At 40.2% G+C, this 19,742-nt stretch overlaps 3 protein-coding genes across 3 annotated transcripts; 1 reads left to right on the top strand and 2 right to left on the bottom strand.

The window, feature by feature from the left end:
* Positions 1-3,807: 3,807 nt before the first annotated feature.
* LOC122972781 (sperm-associated antigen 16 protein-like) lies at positions 3,808-4,727 on the bottom strand. The gene has a single exon (XM_044340114.1). It carries the CDS (start codon positions 4,660-4,662, stop codon positions 3,919-3,921), a length of 744 nt encoding a protein of 247 aa, XP_044196049.1. The 5' UTR covers positions 4,663-4,727; the 3' UTR covers positions 3,808-3,918.
* Positions 4,728-4,752: 25 nt separating this feature from the next.
* ndufb4 (NADH:ubiquinone oxidoreductase subunit B4) lies at positions 4,753-7,556 on the top strand. The gene is made up of 3 exons (XM_044340115.1): positions 4,753-4,965; positions 6,233-6,376; positions 7,405-7,556. The coding sequence occupies exons 1-3, from the start codon at positions 4,789-4,791 to the stop codon at positions 7,465-7,467; spliced, it is 384 nt and encodes a 127-aa protein (XP_044196050.1). The 5' UTR covers positions 4,753-4,788; the 3' UTR covers positions 7,468-7,556.
* A 272-nt stretch (positions 7,557-7,828) lies between these two features.
* hgd (homogentisate 1,2-dioxygenase) lies at positions 7,829-18,832 on the bottom strand. Its single transcript, XM_044340113.1, has 14 exons — positions 16,446-18,832; positions 15,079-15,150; positions 14,812-14,900; positions 14,613-14,718; positions 13,361-13,420; positions 13,179-13,270; positions 13,015-13,049; positions 12,805-12,884; positions 12,413-12,512; positions 11,917-12,041; positions 10,052-10,156; positions 9,380-9,506; positions 8,794-8,975; positions 7,829-8,671 (listed from the first exon to the last, which is right to left on the bottom strand). The coding sequence occupies exons 1-14, from the start codon at positions 16,458-16,460 to the stop codon at positions 8,528-8,530; spliced, it is 1,332 nt and encodes a 443-aa protein (XP_044196048.1). The 5' UTR covers positions 16,461-18,832; the 3' UTR covers positions 7,829-8,527.
* Between the last annotated feature and the right edge of the window lie 910 nt (positions 18,833-19,742).

Below are 19,742 nucleotides of genomic sequence, written 5' to 3'. Positions count from 1 at the left end.
GGTAACTAGGCTAAAGCAATCTCTGAATAAATCTTCATTCAAAGCTGGTGTAATTCGGCTGGATATAGGACAAATGATTAAGAGTGAGAAACAGCCACGGAGGCAGGAACGTTTTCTTTCTCTTATTCCCCCTTTCTCTTTGATATGACACAAAGGTCGTTGCAGGCTGTGAAGTGGACAGGGTTGTCAGTGAAGAGAAGAGCTGAGAGGGCAGCACAGGGAGACGGGCAGGCAGGGGAGGAATCCCAATAAGCCTGAGGCATTTAAGATGGAGCCACAAAGATGAAAACCTCTTATAAAAAGGTTGTGAGAGACAACCGCGTCTCCTCAGAGCTAAAGCACCAGAGGATGGGAGGGATGCAGGCTGGAAAAGCTAATGGGGGCTTGGTTGGTATGACATGTTGGCTGGAAATAGAAAGCCTCCTGTCTCCAGCCACCACCTCATTGACTTTGTAACCATTTGTGAAAATTACAAGGGCCTTAAACTGGCACAATTATGGACTGCAGATGAAAACAAGGGTGGAAAGGAACATTAAATTCCTCAGCTACATTCCTCAAGGGCAACAGAGTCATGGAGTCTCTGAGCCGGGAAATATTATGAATAAGAAGGCAGCATAACACATTAGGTCATTGTCTCTAAGTCTACAAACCACTTCAGGGACCTTTGGTGAAGAATAGAAGTACTTTTAGCTTGTGGTCAAAAAAGAAACCTTGCTTCCACTTTCAAAGTTATACTCACATGTAGAAGTAATTTTAGAAGACCAAAACAGTACAGAACAACTTCTGATTACTGGGAATGATTAAGTCTTGCAAGGTAGCACTGATAGAGATCATCTGTGCCTTTTCATTCCTTCTGTATCTCTCAGGCTCTTTCCTATCTGTATCGCATCTCTCTGCTATCTCTCAAAGGCTTTGCACAGTGAGTGTATCAAAATAAACGTCAGCATCACTGAGCTACGATAAAGAAATACCAAATGTTCTGTGAAAGGATTTGCATAAATGGCTGTAGAAGAAGGAGCTGATGCAGGAAAAAAAAAAGAAGACATTTGTGGTTATTGTGCCCACAGTTTGGAAACTTCCCAAAGTTCAACTCCAAGTCCATGAGGTCTAAGCGGGTGCCAGCCAGAGAGAGGAGAAACATATTAATATTTAATTTGAGGCTAAATCTTGCTCTGAGAGAGAGATTATGGAGAGAGAAGGGAGGTTTGTTGGCCCAGGATTGTGATCTGACATTGAATTTTTGAAGTCATAAATGGATGTTTTTCGAAAGAGCGGGTGGGGCTTTAGAGGTCCTGAGAGGACAATAAATCATTTGGTCACGCGTACTGTAGCTACAGCTGGGCCTCTCCAGATCAAAGAGCGCTCTCAGCATCTCTGTATCACTCTAGCATGAAGTGCAGGAAGACAGAGAGAGAAAGAAGAAGATAACTTGTGTGTTAGAAGTTTTTATCTATATGGCATAATCCAATAGGTAGGGTCATTTTTTTATAATTTAATCTTTATTCAATCAGGTAATCTCATTGAGATTAAGATCTCTTTCCCAAGAGAGACCTGAGAACAAGAAACATTCATAAGACAAGAACACAATTATCAAACAGAAACAACATAATTACACAATAAACAAGGAATTAATAAAAACAATTACAAGAATCATAAGAGACGTCAGATAATAAAGCTTTAAAATCTCCGAGAGGAATGTAAGACTCAAGTTTGAGGGCAGTTTGCAGTTCATTCCATTTAAAAGATGCTTAATACCTGAAACCAGTTCTGCCAACATTAGTGTGAACATGAGGGATATCTAAAGTTAAGTAGTTACTGGGTGGTGTACTGTAGTTACTAGATTTAAATGAGAGAAGAGATGTGGGGTAGTTTGGAAGCTTTATAGATGAGTAACAGGAGATGACTATTTCTTCTTGACCGTAAGGAAGTCCAACTAACCGTGTGACACAAAACAATAATGAGTACAAAATTTGTCATTTGTGATAAAGCATACCGCATTATGATACACAAGGTTTAACTGCTTAACTGTTGATGGGGCAGCATGATAACACACGATATCTCCACAGTCAAGTACAGACATGAATGTTGACTGCACAATAGTTTTACGGTTGGAAGAAGACAGACAACCTTTAATTTTATACAAGACGCCTTGTTTGATTTTTAATTTCTATGTCAAATGTTGAATATGAATCCTGCTGTCAAGCCAAATTCCTCAGTAATTGTATGACTCAGCATTTAAAGTTTTAATGTCAGAATAGTCAGAGTCACAGGTGGAGGTGGAGAATACCATGTACTTGGTCTTTTCTGCATTTAAAACTAGTCTGTGATTAAGGAGTGATAACTGGAAAGCATTTAAGTCAGACTGAAGACGAGTCAGGACCTGGGCTGGGGTGGAGCCTGGAGCATATAAAACTGTATACTGTAAATGACAGTCGGCTTTACCTAAATTCCATAAACCTAGTGGAATAAAAAGTACAAAAAACAAATAAACTCTTGCGCAAGTTAAAATAGCCTTGCGAGAAGAGAGGAAACCTGCATTCCTCTGCACAGTGCCAAAAGTGCAAAAAATTAAAAATATCTGTGCATAAGACTTGTGTAATTTCAGTGGACATAATGTACCGCCTATTCTAAAAATATTGGCTTATTTAGACTTCAGACCACATCCTGGCCAGTGGTGCCATTTCTGTGGTCATTAATGGGAAAATGAATTCTCTTATGTACAGGAACAGCACTGGTACTTCACTGGTTTTATCTTTGAGTGCAGCGCAGCAGATTCCTCCCCCCCACTGTTACTAATCCCTGCTCTCCGTACTGTTTTGAAGCTTTAGCTCCCTAATATTCACTCAGTAATGACCAAATATTGTTAGAGATTGCCCTCGTGTGGTTTTATCCTAGAACGCAACATGTCTAAACTTCAACTACCAGCTATGACAGATTGATAAATCAATACACTTTTTTAATTTACATTGGAATCTAGATTAGAAAAAGCTGAGAGAATGCATGGAACTTACTTTTATTGATTACAGTGGTCAAGTTAATGATGACCAGATATAAATCTGCCTATTCTACATCAAGCAGCATCAAAGTCTGGCATCACTCTGAAGGTCCCACACCTGAACAATGAAGCCACAACAACCCACATAATCTTACTTGTGCCAAACCAATCAGTTTAAATTTAAGATCGCACACTTAAGAGCAAAGGTGTGAACATGTGAAGGGGAATAGGCTTTTGCAAGAAAGGATAACAGCAAACCTTTATAAGCAAATTTATCACATCTTTCTCTGGTACTTCCTAAAAAAATATGTACACTTTGTAATTGAGACTGAGCAACAAGCCTACCTCTGACTTTGTGGTATGTAGGACAAGGTGGGTGAAGTAATAATATACTGACAATAAAAAAGAGACACCTAATGGGAATTATGTGATATATTATCTTGTATTATATGAAAAATGTGGATGCAATGTAACAATATGTTTGTGAAATCAGTGTGTGAGTGTGTTGCTAAAAGAAAAGCTGTCTGCTTTCGACTGGCAGACCATGATAGGCATGAGTCTAGCAATAAGACTAATAAATGTGCAAATATGTGCACATATTTTATATTATTGTGCAACTTTTGGGGAAAATCTTATTTTACACACATTTTATTATGCCTGTAAATCTAGAGTGGAGTGTAGAGTACAACATTCCCATCTAAATTGTAGTACATTAAAACCAGAAAGTCATACAAAATTTAAATACATAAGGGAAGTGTTGGTACCTCAAAACTGAGCTGTACCATGAGTAAAAACAGCATACATCAGGAGAGTTACTGTACATGAGACATAATATTTATTTCAAGGAACATCTGCTTTCACTGGCTGCTCCCTAGTCTGACTCCTTTGAGGGTCTGCAGGTGTAGGAGGACTTGGCTGGGTCACTAGGTAGGTTTTCTCTCTCCTTTCTTATTTACAGCTCCTTCTTCTTTACAGGAAGGGCCATGTGGAGGAGGAGGAGGAGGGACGATGCTGTGTTGAGATACCTGACCGTTCACCTGCCCCAACACCCTGTCCCTCTCCAAAGTCACCAGCATGGTTTGCCTCAAAACGGCTTGGTGTTTTTCATTCATCCGCTTTATTGCAGGTTCATAGCTGTTGCACTGAACCTTGAGCTTCTTAATCTGCTCGATGAGCCTGTTTTTCTCCTGGACAACACGCTTATGCTGCATCCGGTGGAAGTCTCTGGCTCTCTGGGCCCTCACTAGTGTCCCAGCTGCGGCAGAGGCTGCCTGCCTGTACTGCTCCTGCTCCCGCTGCGCGTTTCTCAGCTCGCTGTCTAGACGCTGGTTTTGAGTGTACCAGTCCGGTACCACACCCACCCGCTCTGTATCCACCTGTCCTTTCTGTGCCATCTCCGTCCACTCCGTTTGAAAACAGTCCAGCGTTTCTGTCATGCCCATTTGGAAGAGAAAGTTGCGTAAAAAGACGTCCACGGCTACAGGCCGTTCAGTGCCGGAGACTGCACTGGCTTCTGCCCGGGTCTGGATGGCTTTCACCGTCGCCTCCAAGTCTTCCTCTCCCTCTGTCAAACTCCAGTCGTCTTCAACGGATACTTCTTCATACTGAAAGTCATCATCACTGTCAATTCCGTCCGCTTGTTTTTGATTTTTCTTAGCTGCGCTCATAGTTTCATTTGACTGATCCAGCAAGAAGAGAAAGCTTCTGGTTGCTATGGTGATGACGAGTCGGGCATTCAACGCGAGACTTCAGGAATTCACGTCTTTCCCCATTCTATCCGTCATCAAACAGTCATGGCGGACTACCGAGAGGCGCCCTTGGCTAGCCGGCCAAAAACACTGGATCCAAATGAGTATTTCAACCTTTCGCCAGATGTCCGACGGGCCGAAGAGGACAGGGCCGCATTACGAGCCAATCTGAAGAGGCAGTACCAGACGCAACTTAATAACCCGCACAGAAAAGAGCTCATTGTAAGTACGAGACAGCAATGTCACCTTTTAAAATGGCTCAAGCTACTTGCTGGGATGCTAACGGTAGCATGTCATGGCATATAGAAGTCACAGCAGCCAAGTTTTAATAAAGAATAGTATTAATATAGGGTATTATACATATTTATGTCCATTTAGGTTATGTGTTGTGGGTGGTATGTTAACAAGACGATTGCATTTTGTACAAACGTTAGAGTAACATTAGCTTTCTAGCACGAGAAGAAGGTTGGTCGCTGGTGTTATAATTTAACTAATTTAGCAGTGATTCAAAACGCTTTCTGACTTAAGAAATGGTTTATCACAACTTTCACACCCTTTGTCACATTTAGTATGAAGGGTTTAAGCCCAGTTTTAGTATTAGCTCCTGTAAACAGTTCCGGTAAGCAAGTTTAAACTCACACAGTATAGGCTATATTGTCAATGATATTTCCCTTTCTGTGTCTGCCATCCACTAGCTACATTATCACACGATGCGGAGGAGTTTATATCTCTAGTCACACAGTAAATGCACCACAAAGTACTACAGTTTAGCAAAATAACATATTTGAAACGGTGGTGATGATATTGGTATATCTAGCTCTCTTAACTCTGCAATTAAATTCACCCAAGTCCAGACTGATAAATCCCCAGCTGCTTTAATTAATGAAGCTGAAATTAATTAGTTGCTAGCAGTTTTGCTGTAGTCTGTTAGTTATCATTCACGGGGTTAAAACATTTTTGCATCAAGCATCAACATGCATTTAACTTTATTCTACTACTTTTACTTATGTATATTATGTAGCATTGTGAGTCTGTTTATAGGCCCTTTTCACAGCAGGTGTTTTGACTGTCATAATCGGAAAGGCACAGGTGTTACTAATAACATTAATGATGGCTCCGTTTTTTTATTCAAGTGTCCCAGTAAGCCATGGTAGTGTGACAGTGAGCTCGCAGGCACAATACAGCGACCCTGAGGTCAAAACAACTAAATGGAATTCAGCCATCTTGCTTTTATTATTTACAACTGTGCCTACATACGTCCTCTATTAAAAAGGCCTTCATCTGTTTCTCCTTGTAAAATTGCCCTCTGTCTAAACAGTTTGCTCAGGTCAACACAGTGAGCAATCCAAACTTAAGTTTATTAATACTCTTATATTGTAATATGTTGTAAATTACTTGTTTGACTCTTATCTTTTTTCCATGAGGGCAAATATTAGCTTATGCTAATGGGATATCATTGAGATTTCATTGCATGTATTTGTCTTTACAGGAAGACCCTGCCCTGACACGCTGGGTGTACGCACGCACCAACCCCTACACGTACTTCAAGCCTACATACAAGACATCTCTGCTCGGTGCAATGTTTGGAGTTGTGCCTCTCTTCGTCCTCTACTACGTCTTCAAGACAGACAGGGTATGACACAAGACTGCACTACTCTTCTTCTTTGCTTGACACATCATGGGTTGTTTAGAGAATGACTTGTCCCACCTGTGAGACTGCAGGTTTAGTAAGTTTGCAGAAGAAAGCTGGTATGCATGTTTAAATACTACAGAGACAATGACACATGGCATGTCTGTACCCTGAACCAAAAATACATCAAGCACAGGAACAACACTTGAAATAGTTTTCATTCAGATAATTGTAAATTCATGAATGTGTTCAACGACTCTGACTTTCCTCAGGCTGTGTAAAAGAGCAAGTGATAGATTAGAATCAGAGCAGGATGAACAAAAACAGCAAAAAGACGAGAATATATGCCCACATGCTGTTGCAGGTTAAAGGCCTTTACCACTAGGACCACTAGTGTCCTTTACGTTATAACTATCTGCTGTCCTATGAACAATATTTTGTGCCAAACTGCTGGTCAAAACTACAATGATTTTACTTGATATAATGCAGTGAACAATACAGTATTGGCATGAGAACATGTGAGGTCATTTCACCACGTTAAAACTTTAATATCAGTTTTATTAGCGAATCTTGATACACTGATGGTGCTATTTTTTTGGCTAAAATATGATACTTGGTCATGAATGGCACCATCTATGAAAGCTATTTAGTTGAGGATTGGACACTTTATACTTGAGTAGGTGCACACTTGATCTGGTTTTCTTTTTTGTCACAGCTCCATTCACATTAGAAATGAAGGCATCATTTCAGATGCTGCCTGCTTTCATTTTCTTCCCCCATTGTGATGGAGATTCACCCTTTAAATCCTCGACAATAGAAATTCCAGTGAGAATTTGGTGCAATTGTCACACTGCAGGGCTATCATGTTCTTCTCTCTCTCCGCTGGGAGGAAAAAAACCTGCTTGAAAATCATAAACGCTCACATAAAACATGCCGTTAAGAAAATGTCCAGAAGGTGAAGAGGGTGAGGGTGATATGACTTTGTTGCCATGGAAACTGTACTAACCCATCATCTGTTTGTCGTTTCACAGGATAGGAAGGAGGAGCAGATTAAAGCTGGAACCCTCGAGCGCAAGTTCAGTTTGTCATCATGAGCTCTGATATGTAAAGACCTCCTCTATGTTCTAGTGATGATGTCAGTGCGTGTAATTATTATCCAAATAAAATTATATTGTCAAAAACATATCATTTGGTTTTGATTGCTGAGACAGAAGTGTGAAGGGTGGGAAAAACTCACAATATTATAAACGCGTGCACAGTTTAGGGACACACAAATACAAATAGGCTCAATTTGGAGCCAGCTTGAGTGGGTTTACATTTCAGTTGTAAGTGAAGACTGTTGCAGACATAAACATCACCAGCTAAAATCACAAAAACAAGGATCTTGTGTATCAACCCATGGAATATCACTTAACAAGAGAAAGGCTTTTTATTTAATAGGAGAGGCAGGATCACTTCCTTAAAATTGCAATAGCTTTATTGGATAAATTGTGTTCACACCAACAAGTGCAGGATGATGTCACCATTTAAAGCAAGACTGTCATTTTTACTAAACGGCAATTACTCGGGCCACAAGTGAAACATTTTGGGATGATGGTAAATCGAGAAAAGTATTCAAGTCAATGAAATGACTCCTGTTCTACAGGAATATATCCAATGGTTGCTAACATTAGCTGCCACAAGCCTACTGGTCAGACCAGACCAAGACAGCTGTATTGGCAAAGCCTATGAGTGTAGTGAAGTGTGAACTTGTGCTCATGAATTTCCTTTTTAATTTGTAGGAGGAAGAGTGTTTTATGTCTTCTCTAAAAACTTTGAAGATTCAGTTTTCCAGGAAATTAAAGAGTCCATTTCATGATGCCTTTAATCTTTTAACAGTTAGAGTAAAGAAGGAGATACCCACAACGTGCATGTTCTACATGACGGACCTTTACAGTTAAGGGTACATTATTTATGTAGCCTAGATGTGATTTTTAGTGTTAATATTATAGTACAACTCCAATCTCAGTGATCTGCATAAAATGACTTTTTTTTCCCTTCTGTATTTTCATAAACAGACCAGATATGCTGTTGGTTACATGTAATAAAGTGAAAATAGGATTTTTATCTTTAACTTTATTTGTTACCCGCTTTCTTCTGAGTCATTTGTTTTTTCTATTGTTTGCTGGGTTTCCAGTTAGGATTAAAGTGGCTGCGAAGAGGTTCCCAGCATTGGTAGTAGCTTTTGTCAAGCTTCTGACATGTCTCCAGACCCCACTTGGTCACAGCCATACTGAAGGATGACTCGAACATGAATGCCTGGAAGGAAAAGACACAATAATCACTCAGTGTTTACACAGTAAAATAAAAACTCTTTGTGGTGGCCTGTTAATCTTGCTTCTCTAGTTGACCTTGATGGTGTGTATATATATATTTTTTACCATGGTTCCCTCAGCCACCCTCTCAGGTATGAGCTCAGCAGTGCTGTTCTTCTCAAAGCATTCAGCGTCCGGGCCGTGTGGGGTCATCATGCTGTGGAGGCTGCCCCCTCCAGGCTGGAAACCCTCCTCTTTGGCCTCATAGTGGCCTTTGATCAGACCCATGAACTCACTCATACAGTTACCTACAAACACCAGCAGGAGGAGCTGTAACACAGCACTACAGAGGGTACAGTTGGCTTAAAAAACAAGCTGAAGAAAGATGTGTGACATTGACTTCCACTAGGTGGCCTTACAGGTCTGTGGTGAGAACAGACAAAAGGTACAGCAGGTGGATTGTTATCACCTACTGTCTTGACACTGGCTGGGTAAATGTACATGTTAGCTTGTGGCTGGTTTGTTTCGTTCATCAGAACACAAAATTTTCCATTTCCATTCAAATTCATAGGAAAATGGCATAGATATAGCAACTCTATGTCTTAAAAACTTTCAACACCTGCCAGAAATTATGTGTTTTGACCTTACCTTCTACTTGTCTTTTTAAAAAAAAAAAAATCTTATATAAACACGTGTGTTATGGTGGTCTTACGGTGATAATATGGTGGACGGAAGGTGTTGTCAGCCACACCCCACCGCGGGGGGAAGATGACAAAGTCAGCAATGGCTACGCCTGGTCGTGTGGATTTGGCAGTCAACACAGTAAAGATAGATGGATCCTGTAGAAAATCATAAACAGGACAATATGGGACATGCAAGGGCAATGCATTCCTGAATTTTCTATATGTATGTATGTATATGTATGTTAGAAAGTACAGTGAGTGCATCTGTGTCCTTAAAGATCCCTTCCAAACAAGACATAAAACATTTCTGAAGTAATAAATTGTGTCTGACATGTTTTGTCCACAAAAAATGTTCAGTTTCCATGTTAAAATTACTTTAAATGACATCTACTGCTTCTCCCTCATTGAAAAATGCAGAATCTATAAGTATGCAAATATTTTTAATTTAAAAAGCTTAACTGTTGGACGCAAGATGTCTCCTACTTCACTGTAAAGTTCATTCTCAGTGTTTGTGCACTGGAGGCTTCAAGTTTCTATATCACATTTGTGTAAGTTGCATACTGGACCGGGAATGACTTCCACACTATTTGTGATGTCAAAAATCAGCCTTCAAGTGTCAAACTCATGCAAATACATCATTCTGCACAGTGAAGCTCAAACATGCAATTGTAGTAAAAAGAAGAAAAACACATGACTCTCACCGCATGGTCGAAGGCCACACAGTTGATAACCATGAAGTTCTTCAGGTTGTATTTGTAAGGTGTGTAGTTCCCGTGCCAGGCTACCACATTGAATGGCGAGAAATCCTACGTGCAGTGAACACACAGAACGAAACAAATAAGACGAGTCTACCCAAGCAACAAACACAAAAGACTTTAAATTGAGCTTTTCACAGGGAAAAAGGAACAATGAATAATGTCTTTGTAATCTTAAATTCCCAGAGAGAGTACTGCTTGACATAAAGAAAAAAAAATTGGTCATAATGAAAAGGGTTGATTGTGAAAGAGGGTGTGCTTCTTTCATTCTTTCTTCTCTTTCATTCCCCCTGTTCTTTGTGATACAAGGCTCCAGGTATTATGGAGTAATTGGCTTCACAATCAAACTTTCCCAAACTTTGAGCATTTTGACGCTCACGGCGGCACAGTTATTGGGGAGGGGGGTGGGGAGCAGCAGTAACAGTGGGTGCAGAGATATTTCTTTATCTTGATTGTTAAAACCACAGCAATTTTATATAGTTTCTCTTTTCTGATAATGTCACTGCGAAAAAGACATTCAACAGCAGCTCTAAAATCAATATAGTTCATTACAACTCAAGCTGCCTTTTGAGTGACCTCCGTGCTCCTTACACACACATGCTCACGTACGCTTCCACACTCTGAGAAGCTAATACACACCAACAATAAAACCTTAGACATACATATGCATACACAGAAATGTGCATAAGTGAATTCATGCACATTACATAACTAATACACACCAAAAAACCTTAATCACACACACACAATGTACAGTAGTTGCCTTACAAAAAAAGGTGTTTGGAGAGCCTAGCACAGGTAATCACTTGGACATTCATCTGTGGTAACTCCACTACACTACATTCGATTAAAATGAAGGGAAAAATGGAAGAGAGCAAGCACTTGCACACACATGCACACAAAACACAAACATATTGGCCCAGTCAAGCAAATAATAAGTTAATTTGAGCAATTTCAGCGCTCTGCGGGGGAACAAAACAGCAGGACCAGACGGGAGCAGCAGCATCTTCCCTGAGATGAGGCCCCCACCTTATTTTCTTACCCCTGTAGCCTCACCCTCCAGGCTCGGGGAAGGGTGGACACCAGGAAAAGAGTGTCAGGTGCAGCCAGCAGCCTCCACCTCTGACCCCCAGTGCATAACAGGCAGCGAGAGAGATGGAAAATGTTTGTTTTGCTTCAAAAAAGACAGTATCTTGCCCTTGTGTACTTCCTACGATGAATAATAATAGTGTGGTCTGACATGGTTTCCACGGTTACAACCCCCCCAACCCCCGCCCCTGACAAACCTCTCCTCCTACCTCCTCCCTGTCTCAGAAAAAAAACCTCCTGTCAGACATTATGTGTCGATCCAATTATGTGCCCAACAGGACATTTCAGGAGGGGGAGGATCATTCTCTGAGTGAAATATGCTGAAATTAATGCTTAACTTGGGAAAGGTTTTTTCCTACAAAGCAAAGCTTCACAGGTACGCTGTCTGTAACTCCAGAATGCCTTAACTAATTATGAGTGATTAAGACTCATAAGGGAGTCGAGGCGGAAACCTGCTGAATGGAACAACTAACGCTTCGATATTAAATCATCAGGGATGGCAATTCAATCGGCAGGAGCGGCTAATGGATCATATGCTTCACTTGGACCGTTTCCTGTTAGTCATTGTTGCGGTTCGATGGTGTTTACTGAAGTGAACACAACCCTAAATAGGGTAATAGGGCAAATATGCCATATGTGTGGGGCTCTGTCATACAGTGTCTGTGTATGTGTGTGAGTGCAAGGACACACACAAACTGAAATGTCACAAAAAAACAAAACACCTGTTGGCAGGCGAAGAGCTTTCCTTGGTACTTGTTGATGATGGTGTAACCTGTGGCCACTTTGCGGTCCTCATACCATGCAACTGGACACAGGAAATCTCTAGGGTTGGCCAGACCGTTGGCTCCTGCAAAACATACACACATAGTCATACACACACAAAAAAAATATCAATCCTAACAATTAGCACTAAACACAAAGTATAGCTGAGGCTACTTAGAAGTATAACGAGCTAAATGAAAAGTCAGTAGATCTTTAAAGTCATTAGGATTCATAATCTGGGAACCACCAAAATTTCCTAGCTATCTATCCAAATATGGCCCAGAGACCTAGCCATGATGGCTAAAAATCTGACAGATTTGGGGAGAAAGTTGTGAACAAGAGGAGGTTGTGAGAAACAGACATAAAAAGGTTGGTGTGCAGATTTCAAGGAAGGATGAGCATACACTTATATACACTCACACTCTATACACTCACAAATGTCATACAAACACACACCTATGGGTCCCAGGTCAGGGAGCTCAAAATGTGCTCCATACACCTCCAGTATGTAGCCTCTGCTTTCTCCAAACACATCCACGCTGAAGCGCATTCCTTGCTGGAGAAAACACATGAGAAGTGGTGGTGAGAGGAAAGTTAGAGCTGTTATGTATTAATTGTAGGGTGTAATGATGCTGAGGGCAGTAATGTGTTTGGGATGATACGCGTGCTGCAGTCGCATATCCTGGTCGTCACACTTTCTGAAGCTCAAACCTCTTTCCACTGTATTTCTAAGGTCACTTTTGAAAAGTACCAAAAGATGTCTTTCTAAATATGGTAAGTGTGGGTGGGCTGCAGACACAATGGCAGATTTCTGGGGAAACTGTGGAGATGAAAAACATAGACCTCACCTGGATGACACAGATCTCGTTCGGCTCGACCATCATCTTCCCAAACTCTGTGGTGATCAAGATCTCACCCTGCTGGGGGACTAGAGAGACAAACAGACAAAAAAGATAAACAGGGAAAAGAAAATTTGAGGGGAAAGAAGGACCGAGGATTGAGCTATCATTGTTCCTGTGATAGATGACAGTGAAAACATCAACAGCCCTTTTCCTCACCAATCAGAAAGTCTCCATCTGAGTTGTTGAAGCACCTTGAACAGAGAAAAAAGGAAGAGCTTAGAAATGATTGTCAAACGTAACCAAGGATTTTGTAGCTGCTTGATATATGAAAATCTATTTGTTACATGATGGGACGCATTTGCACACAAATACATACTCACCTGTCAACCATGGAGGTGTTGCAGGTGTACATGTGGATGCCAATGCCGTTCCGGGATTTGGCATCCCCAGCACCACAGACAGTATGCAAACCCTGCAAGATCCAGACAGTCACAATCCCAATCAATGAACTGAGAACCTTGATTTAAAAAAAATCATGTTTTTTTTAAAGAGTTATACTCACAGCCACAAAGTCCACTTTTTTCACTGTAGATTTGGGAATGGTGAATGGCATCCATCGCAGCTGTGAGAGAAACCTCAGTGTCAGAATCTTCTTGTTTAGTAAATACAGAGCATTTAAAAGGAACTCATCTCAATATCTTTAATGCAGAGAAAGACTAAAAACCATAGTTTTATTTAGCCTCTTAATATGAGAGATGGGATCTTACATGAACACGCAATTTTCTGCCAAATTTAGAGCTCCTTTCGTTATTTTACACGATTTCTGTACTTATTGTGATGTAGCCAGCAGCCGGCTAGCTTAGCTTAGCACAAATGCTGGAAACAAGAGGAAATAGCTAGCTTGGCTCTGTCTAAAGGTGATACAATCTGCCTCTAAAGCTCACTAATTAGCATGTTATGTCTTGAATTTGTTCAAAATGTAAAAGCATCTGGTTTTATGGTGTTAATGTGTCAGTTTATTTCTTGCTGCTAGCTGTAGCTTGTCTTAGCTTGAAAGTGTATTTAAGAAACTGAACCATTTCCTTTAAAATCTTCTTTAAATATACAAATATAATAACTAATTGTATTTTTTTTTCTGAACTTTAACACTGATGCTTATTTAGTCGTGAACAGCACTTCACTGCTCAGTAAGAGCAAGTATAGATCATGCTAATCTTACATGGCTGCAAATTAACTTAGTTTAGGAACATAATAATTTAATAATAATGTATGTATTTGAAAATGTTATTTTCTGGAATTAAACGTAATTATCAAACAAAGTAGGTGAAGACAGGTCACATTATGCCACCCCAACCGAAGACTGATGCAGTGAAAAAAAACCCATAATGTATAGAGCCATATCTCACTGGAACAGTTGCTATGCTTTATATCAGAAGAATATATAATAACAACACATACACAATAATTTAAGAAACAACTAAAGAGGTTATTAAGGACATGCTGGCAATTGCTTTGCAGTATAGATGTTAAAAAGAACCAAGATTATTATTGCTATTTTGTTTTACCCATAATTGCTCTATATTAATATTTTCTATATGTATGGTTTTGATGTAATTTAAGGATGTACAGGATGTACTGGTGATAACTACATTTTATGCTGTCCAAACATTGTTGATTACATGTATTTTCTTTGAATGCAGACACCAGGAGGAGTAGGAAGTTTTCAGGGGCTTTAACAAGATTTCAACACCAGTTTCACTACTTGAGGCAAAGACAAAATGAGCAGCGACTCTTCCTGTTGAGCCTTTACATACCTGGTTAGGATCAGGCTCCACTTCGTTCCAGTTCTCTGTAAGATTCCCACAGGGCATTGCGGTAAAAGGCTTATGTTTGACAGACGGCAGTATGCGGTAAAACCAGCTGGAAACAAGAGAAAGAATCAGCGTTTAGTTATTCATGACGTCTAACATCCATTTGATAATGATGAATAAAGTGTGAGAAAGAGATGGACACCTCCTCATATTGGTTGACCGTGGGCAGGTGAAGGCAGAGCCAGAGAGCTGCTCCGCATACAGGCCATATGGACACACCTGAGGACTGTTCTGTAGAAACATAATGCAGTGTGTTCAGACATTCACAACTCCTCCTAACTCCCACTGTGTCACATTGAGTATTCATGCAATTCACTTAAGCCCAAAATTTAGAAAAATGAATGAGTAAATGGTTGAATGAATGAAGGCCAAAATGTCCCCAAAATGTGTGTTTTTTAGTGTATTCTACCTGTCCCTCAGGTAAGGATCCAGGACAGCGGGGGTCTTCAGACGAGAACTCATTCCCAAAACCACTCATATACTGAAAGAGACACTCAAGTTAAGGCAAGTTAGACTGAAAAATGTTAAAAATACAAAGGTAAGCAACATGTGGCTTCATTGTAATGCAGGATAAATGTGTTCATGCTGGTTATAATTAAATTTGAAGGCTTGTCATTAAGGCTTGTCTTTTTGTTAATTGTTGTCATATTGATTCACTTTAGATTCATGATACAACAAACTGCAGTTATGCCAAATTTCCCCCCTCGCAGTCATCCATTAGTTGGTGTTATTCTGTTACAGAAACAGACTAATTACACTAACCTCCCCTGGAGTACTTTTTGATCAATATTTCAATTATGATAGGATTATCACTCCACTATCCCTCTGCACTGGCACTGGTTACCAGCACCCATGTCTCCCCTGCCACAGAAACTTGGCACAATGTAAAGTGAAAGTCTTGCTGAGTCATTGTTAGTCTGCAGAAAACGCACACACAGACATGGATGGTTTCCATATGTGCGCGTTCACGTGCCCAAAGTGCGTGCGTAAAGCGTTTTGGAGGCTCCAGTGTGTCCCCAATGAAAGACTGTTATGTAAAGTAGGATTTTATTCCATTTATATAGTGCGTTTATTCTGTGTCAGAGTGGCAGGACGATCAAAAACGCTACTTTTGGCACAACTTTTACATTATGTGGATCATGCGTCATAAAGTATCATAGTCATTAAATCACGTTCATACTTAAAATTACTTTGAGTGATTTAACTGAGTTTTGGCTAAAGGACTGAGACAAATTCCACTTATTCTCAATTATTTTGGCAGTTGTTTCCAGCTGTTATATGAATTAGTATTCATGAAAACAAACCGGGAAAAAATATCTGCAAACAGAAAGAAAACCGGACGGATTATATCTCACTTTTAGCGGACATTGCAAATATATATTAATGTAAAAAGTTTTTTCAAACTTTTTTCTATTGAAATGAAGCTTTTCCACTGGAATATTATTGTTATGCGAAGACCACATCTGGGCAGCTGCTGAATGCAGCACTCTGATTGGTCGAAGGCAACGCCGCCCTTCAGTCAGCCGGTCTACTTCTGTTGTAGATATGATGTATCAACGCACAGTTTAACTTTGTATATTTCTGATGCAGAATGTAAAGCCCATAGATCAATAACTGAGGCGCACATTTCCTTTATTTACTAAATAATAGCAGTGTGTTTGCAGGTTATGTAGCTACAATGTGTCTCTGAAACTTTGAAGTGCAGTGCATGTAAGCACTGGTGAACAAACATTTCTATTATATGCAATAGTTTTGAATAAATAAATGCTGTCTTACCTTGAGTCCAGCCATTCTGCTGTCTGTTATAACTTAAGGCTGTTGAAAGTCTTTCAGAGGTTACAAATTAACTTCAAGCTCTTCTTTCCTGACCCTTAAAACATTCCCTTCGACCAAAATCCACTGCAGGACGTGCATGCCGGTGCATGGACTGAGTGGTAAAGGGGGTTGGATTTATACTCTTTCTCAATATGGGTTTAATTAAGCCTGACTGGGTCCGTGACGCAACAGCGGGGTCTCTAGCAAAGGACAGGGTCGGAGACCAGAATGTGCGCAAACAAGGAACCGTGTCCGTGACTGCCAAGTCAAACAAGAAACAAGACTACATTTAAAAGCTCACAGTGCATGCAGGTAACAAACAGGACATAGATCAATAGGCGAGGCAAAGATGGGCTTCATCTCATAGGCCACAGAAAGCTGTAATCCTGAAATGACCTTTGCGAGGCAACACAAACATCAGTCCAGAGAGGAGCAGCCTCACAAAGACATTACATCAAAACTTTTTATAGCTATATTAGTAATGAAAACATTATAAGGCCATGGTGTATTGTGATGTATGGTGATTTTTAATCATGGTCTTGTGGTGACCTTATATCGGACTGCTTGCGCAATGAATGCCGTCATGCGCATCCTCACGTCACGCAAAACAAATATCAAGGCACCAAATCGCCAAATTTTAAGTTTCATTTAAAGTGTATTTTTTACGTTACTATATTGTTAATCTGAGTCATCTTCACACTGCAACGGAGGCAACCTGAACGTTGGGGCCACCATCACTCCAGATTTGACGCACCGCCGGTTCATCAAGTTTGCCGTTAAATTTTGTCACGCTTAACACAAGGTGCGTTACCGCTTTATGTAAAGTGAGTTATCATTCCTCTACAGCTGCATGATTAATTTACTTCTCTTAAAACCAACGTTACACAATAGGATAACCTCTGCATGCTGCAACAAGCATCTGATTCTTGATATGAACAACAGCCAGGCCTCCAAAAGGCCAATACATTAGGCTACTTTACGCAAAATTTATTCAGCTCATTTTTCGAAATAGATGGTCAAACGAGGGGTACCTAATGTCCCCCATGCAGCATGTATCAAAAAGAATCAATTTCGGCTTTCTCAGTCTTGCCTCGCTTCCCCTCTTGTCTATTTCTTTTCTTTTTGGGAGGTGTTGGGGAAGGGTAAATGATGGCAATTCTCATAGCGAGGCGCAAATAAACTCGCCGCGGCAGAAGTAACCGTTCTCCGGCGAGGCGTGCAGTCGGGCCCGGGCCCCCCGCTGGCAGGCAGTCAGGGTGCTGTGCCAGAGACGAGAAAGCCCAATGGCAGGAAAATATCACGTCCCAGTCTCCGGAAATTGATCTGCTCCTTGTATGGAGAAAGAAAATGAGCGATTTTAATTTCATCCCCGATTCTGATGATAGAATTCTAGAGTATTTGGGCCCAATCCGGATGGCGCCTGTGCGTTTTAAGAGAGGCAGGAATAGCTGGAGACGGAGGAGAGGAGACTGTTGTTTCCTACTGACAGTTATATCTATGCATGCGTAAGTGGGCCATAAATGCTTTGTTATTAGATGCCTGCTGAACTCAATGGCTTGATGGTAAATGGTACACTCACCTGGCACAGTCTATCCCCATATGCATAAACAAGCAATCTCTCTCTCTCTCTCTCTCTCTCTCTCACACACACACACACACAAACACACACACACACACAGACAGTCACAAGCTTATTCTGTGATGTGATGACATTTTTAGCCTTTCATACTACATGTAAGTGCACACACTTTCACACCTGCTTACAATATATACCCTGTTTTACCCCCCACCCCCCATACTTTGACCTTTAAAGGGTCACTTCACCTAACACACACACACACACACACACACACACAACATTTTATCCCACTAAGCAGTAGTGCAAATTATTTTGGTGTTACTGGCCGAGCTATTCCGAAATCCATTCACCTCCACTGTATTTGGGTAATGGCAGAAGTCTCAAAGACAAAAATGAATAGAGTGCACATCCAATCTGTGTGCTATAGTCCTTTCTTTAGGACATTATGCTGTTTTTTCTATACATAACACATTACTATCGGTGATATTTTGTATCATGCATGTGATTTTGTCTGTAAAGCCTGTTTTTTATTTACATGGATGTTTGCCTGATGTTGCATCAATTAGTTAGCAAATTTCAGTGTGAAGAGAATCTCTACCTTTAATATCTCAAAACCTCAATAGGGCTGCAACCAATGATTATTTTAATTATTGATTACATTATTATTTTCGTTATTGATCACTGTTTTCCAGAGCCCAATGTGACATCTTCAAATGTCTTGTTTTGTCTACAACCCAAAGATATTAAGTTTACTGTCATAGAGGACCAAAGAAAACAGAAAATATTCACATTTGAGAAGCTGAAATTAGAGAATGTGAACATCCTCTTCTTAAAAAATTACCCAAAACAATTAATTGATTATCAAAATAGTTGGCAATTAATTTAAATATCTCCCCCAGACATGTATAATGACATAAAAATATTCTTCTTGGAACAATATTGTATGTCTGATTTGGTTTTTCCTCCCCCAAAAAGTATAATTACCATGTCAAAATCCTTAAAATGGCATCTATTCTTTCTCCCTCATTAAAAATTCCAGAGTCAATGAATATGCAAATATATTTCATTTCAAAAGTTTAACTACTTCGCAGAAGATGTCTCCTACTTCACTGTAAAGTCAGTTCTCAGTGTTTGTGCACTGGAGTCTTCAAGTTTCCACATCACACTTGTGTAAATTGAATATTGAACCAGGACTGGCTCCAAAATATTTGTGACGTCACAAATCCTGCTCGTAGGCCCGCCCCATAAAATAAGACTTTCAATGAGCTCAGAGAAACTTTCCACTTTCAGCAGATGAATGTGAAAACAGCCTTCTAGTGTCAAACTCTGCACATACATCATTCTGCACAGTGAAGCTCAAACATCCAACTGTAGGAACAAGAAGATTAACATATTTTTGAGCGGAGGGGGACTTTAATAGTTGGCAACTAAATGATTAATCGACTAATCATTGCAGCTCTAATCCTCAGCCAATAAAACCAAAACTATCTGCATGGCTGGATACCATGAGCAGTGAGAAAAAGCGTTTCCTTTAACATGACCAAGACAATACTATTACTGTGAATCTTATCATGTTAGTATTAAGGCTTTGAGCATGCATAGGAGTTTATGCAATGCCATACATTCAGTATTCCTTGCATGGATGATGTATCATTAAAATAATCCATAAATCATTGAGG

This window comes from Thunnus albacares, chromosome 21, assembly GCF_914725855.1.
Source record: "Thunnus albacares chromosome 21, fThuAlb1.1, whole genome shotgun sequence".
In the NCBI taxonomy this organism is placed as follows: Eukaryota; Metazoa; Chordata; class Actinopteri; order Scombriformes; family Scombridae; genus Thunnus; species Thunnus albacares.
The sequence above is the reverse complement of the archived record's forward strand: the minus strand, read 5'-3'. Positions and strand labels throughout refer to the sequence as shown.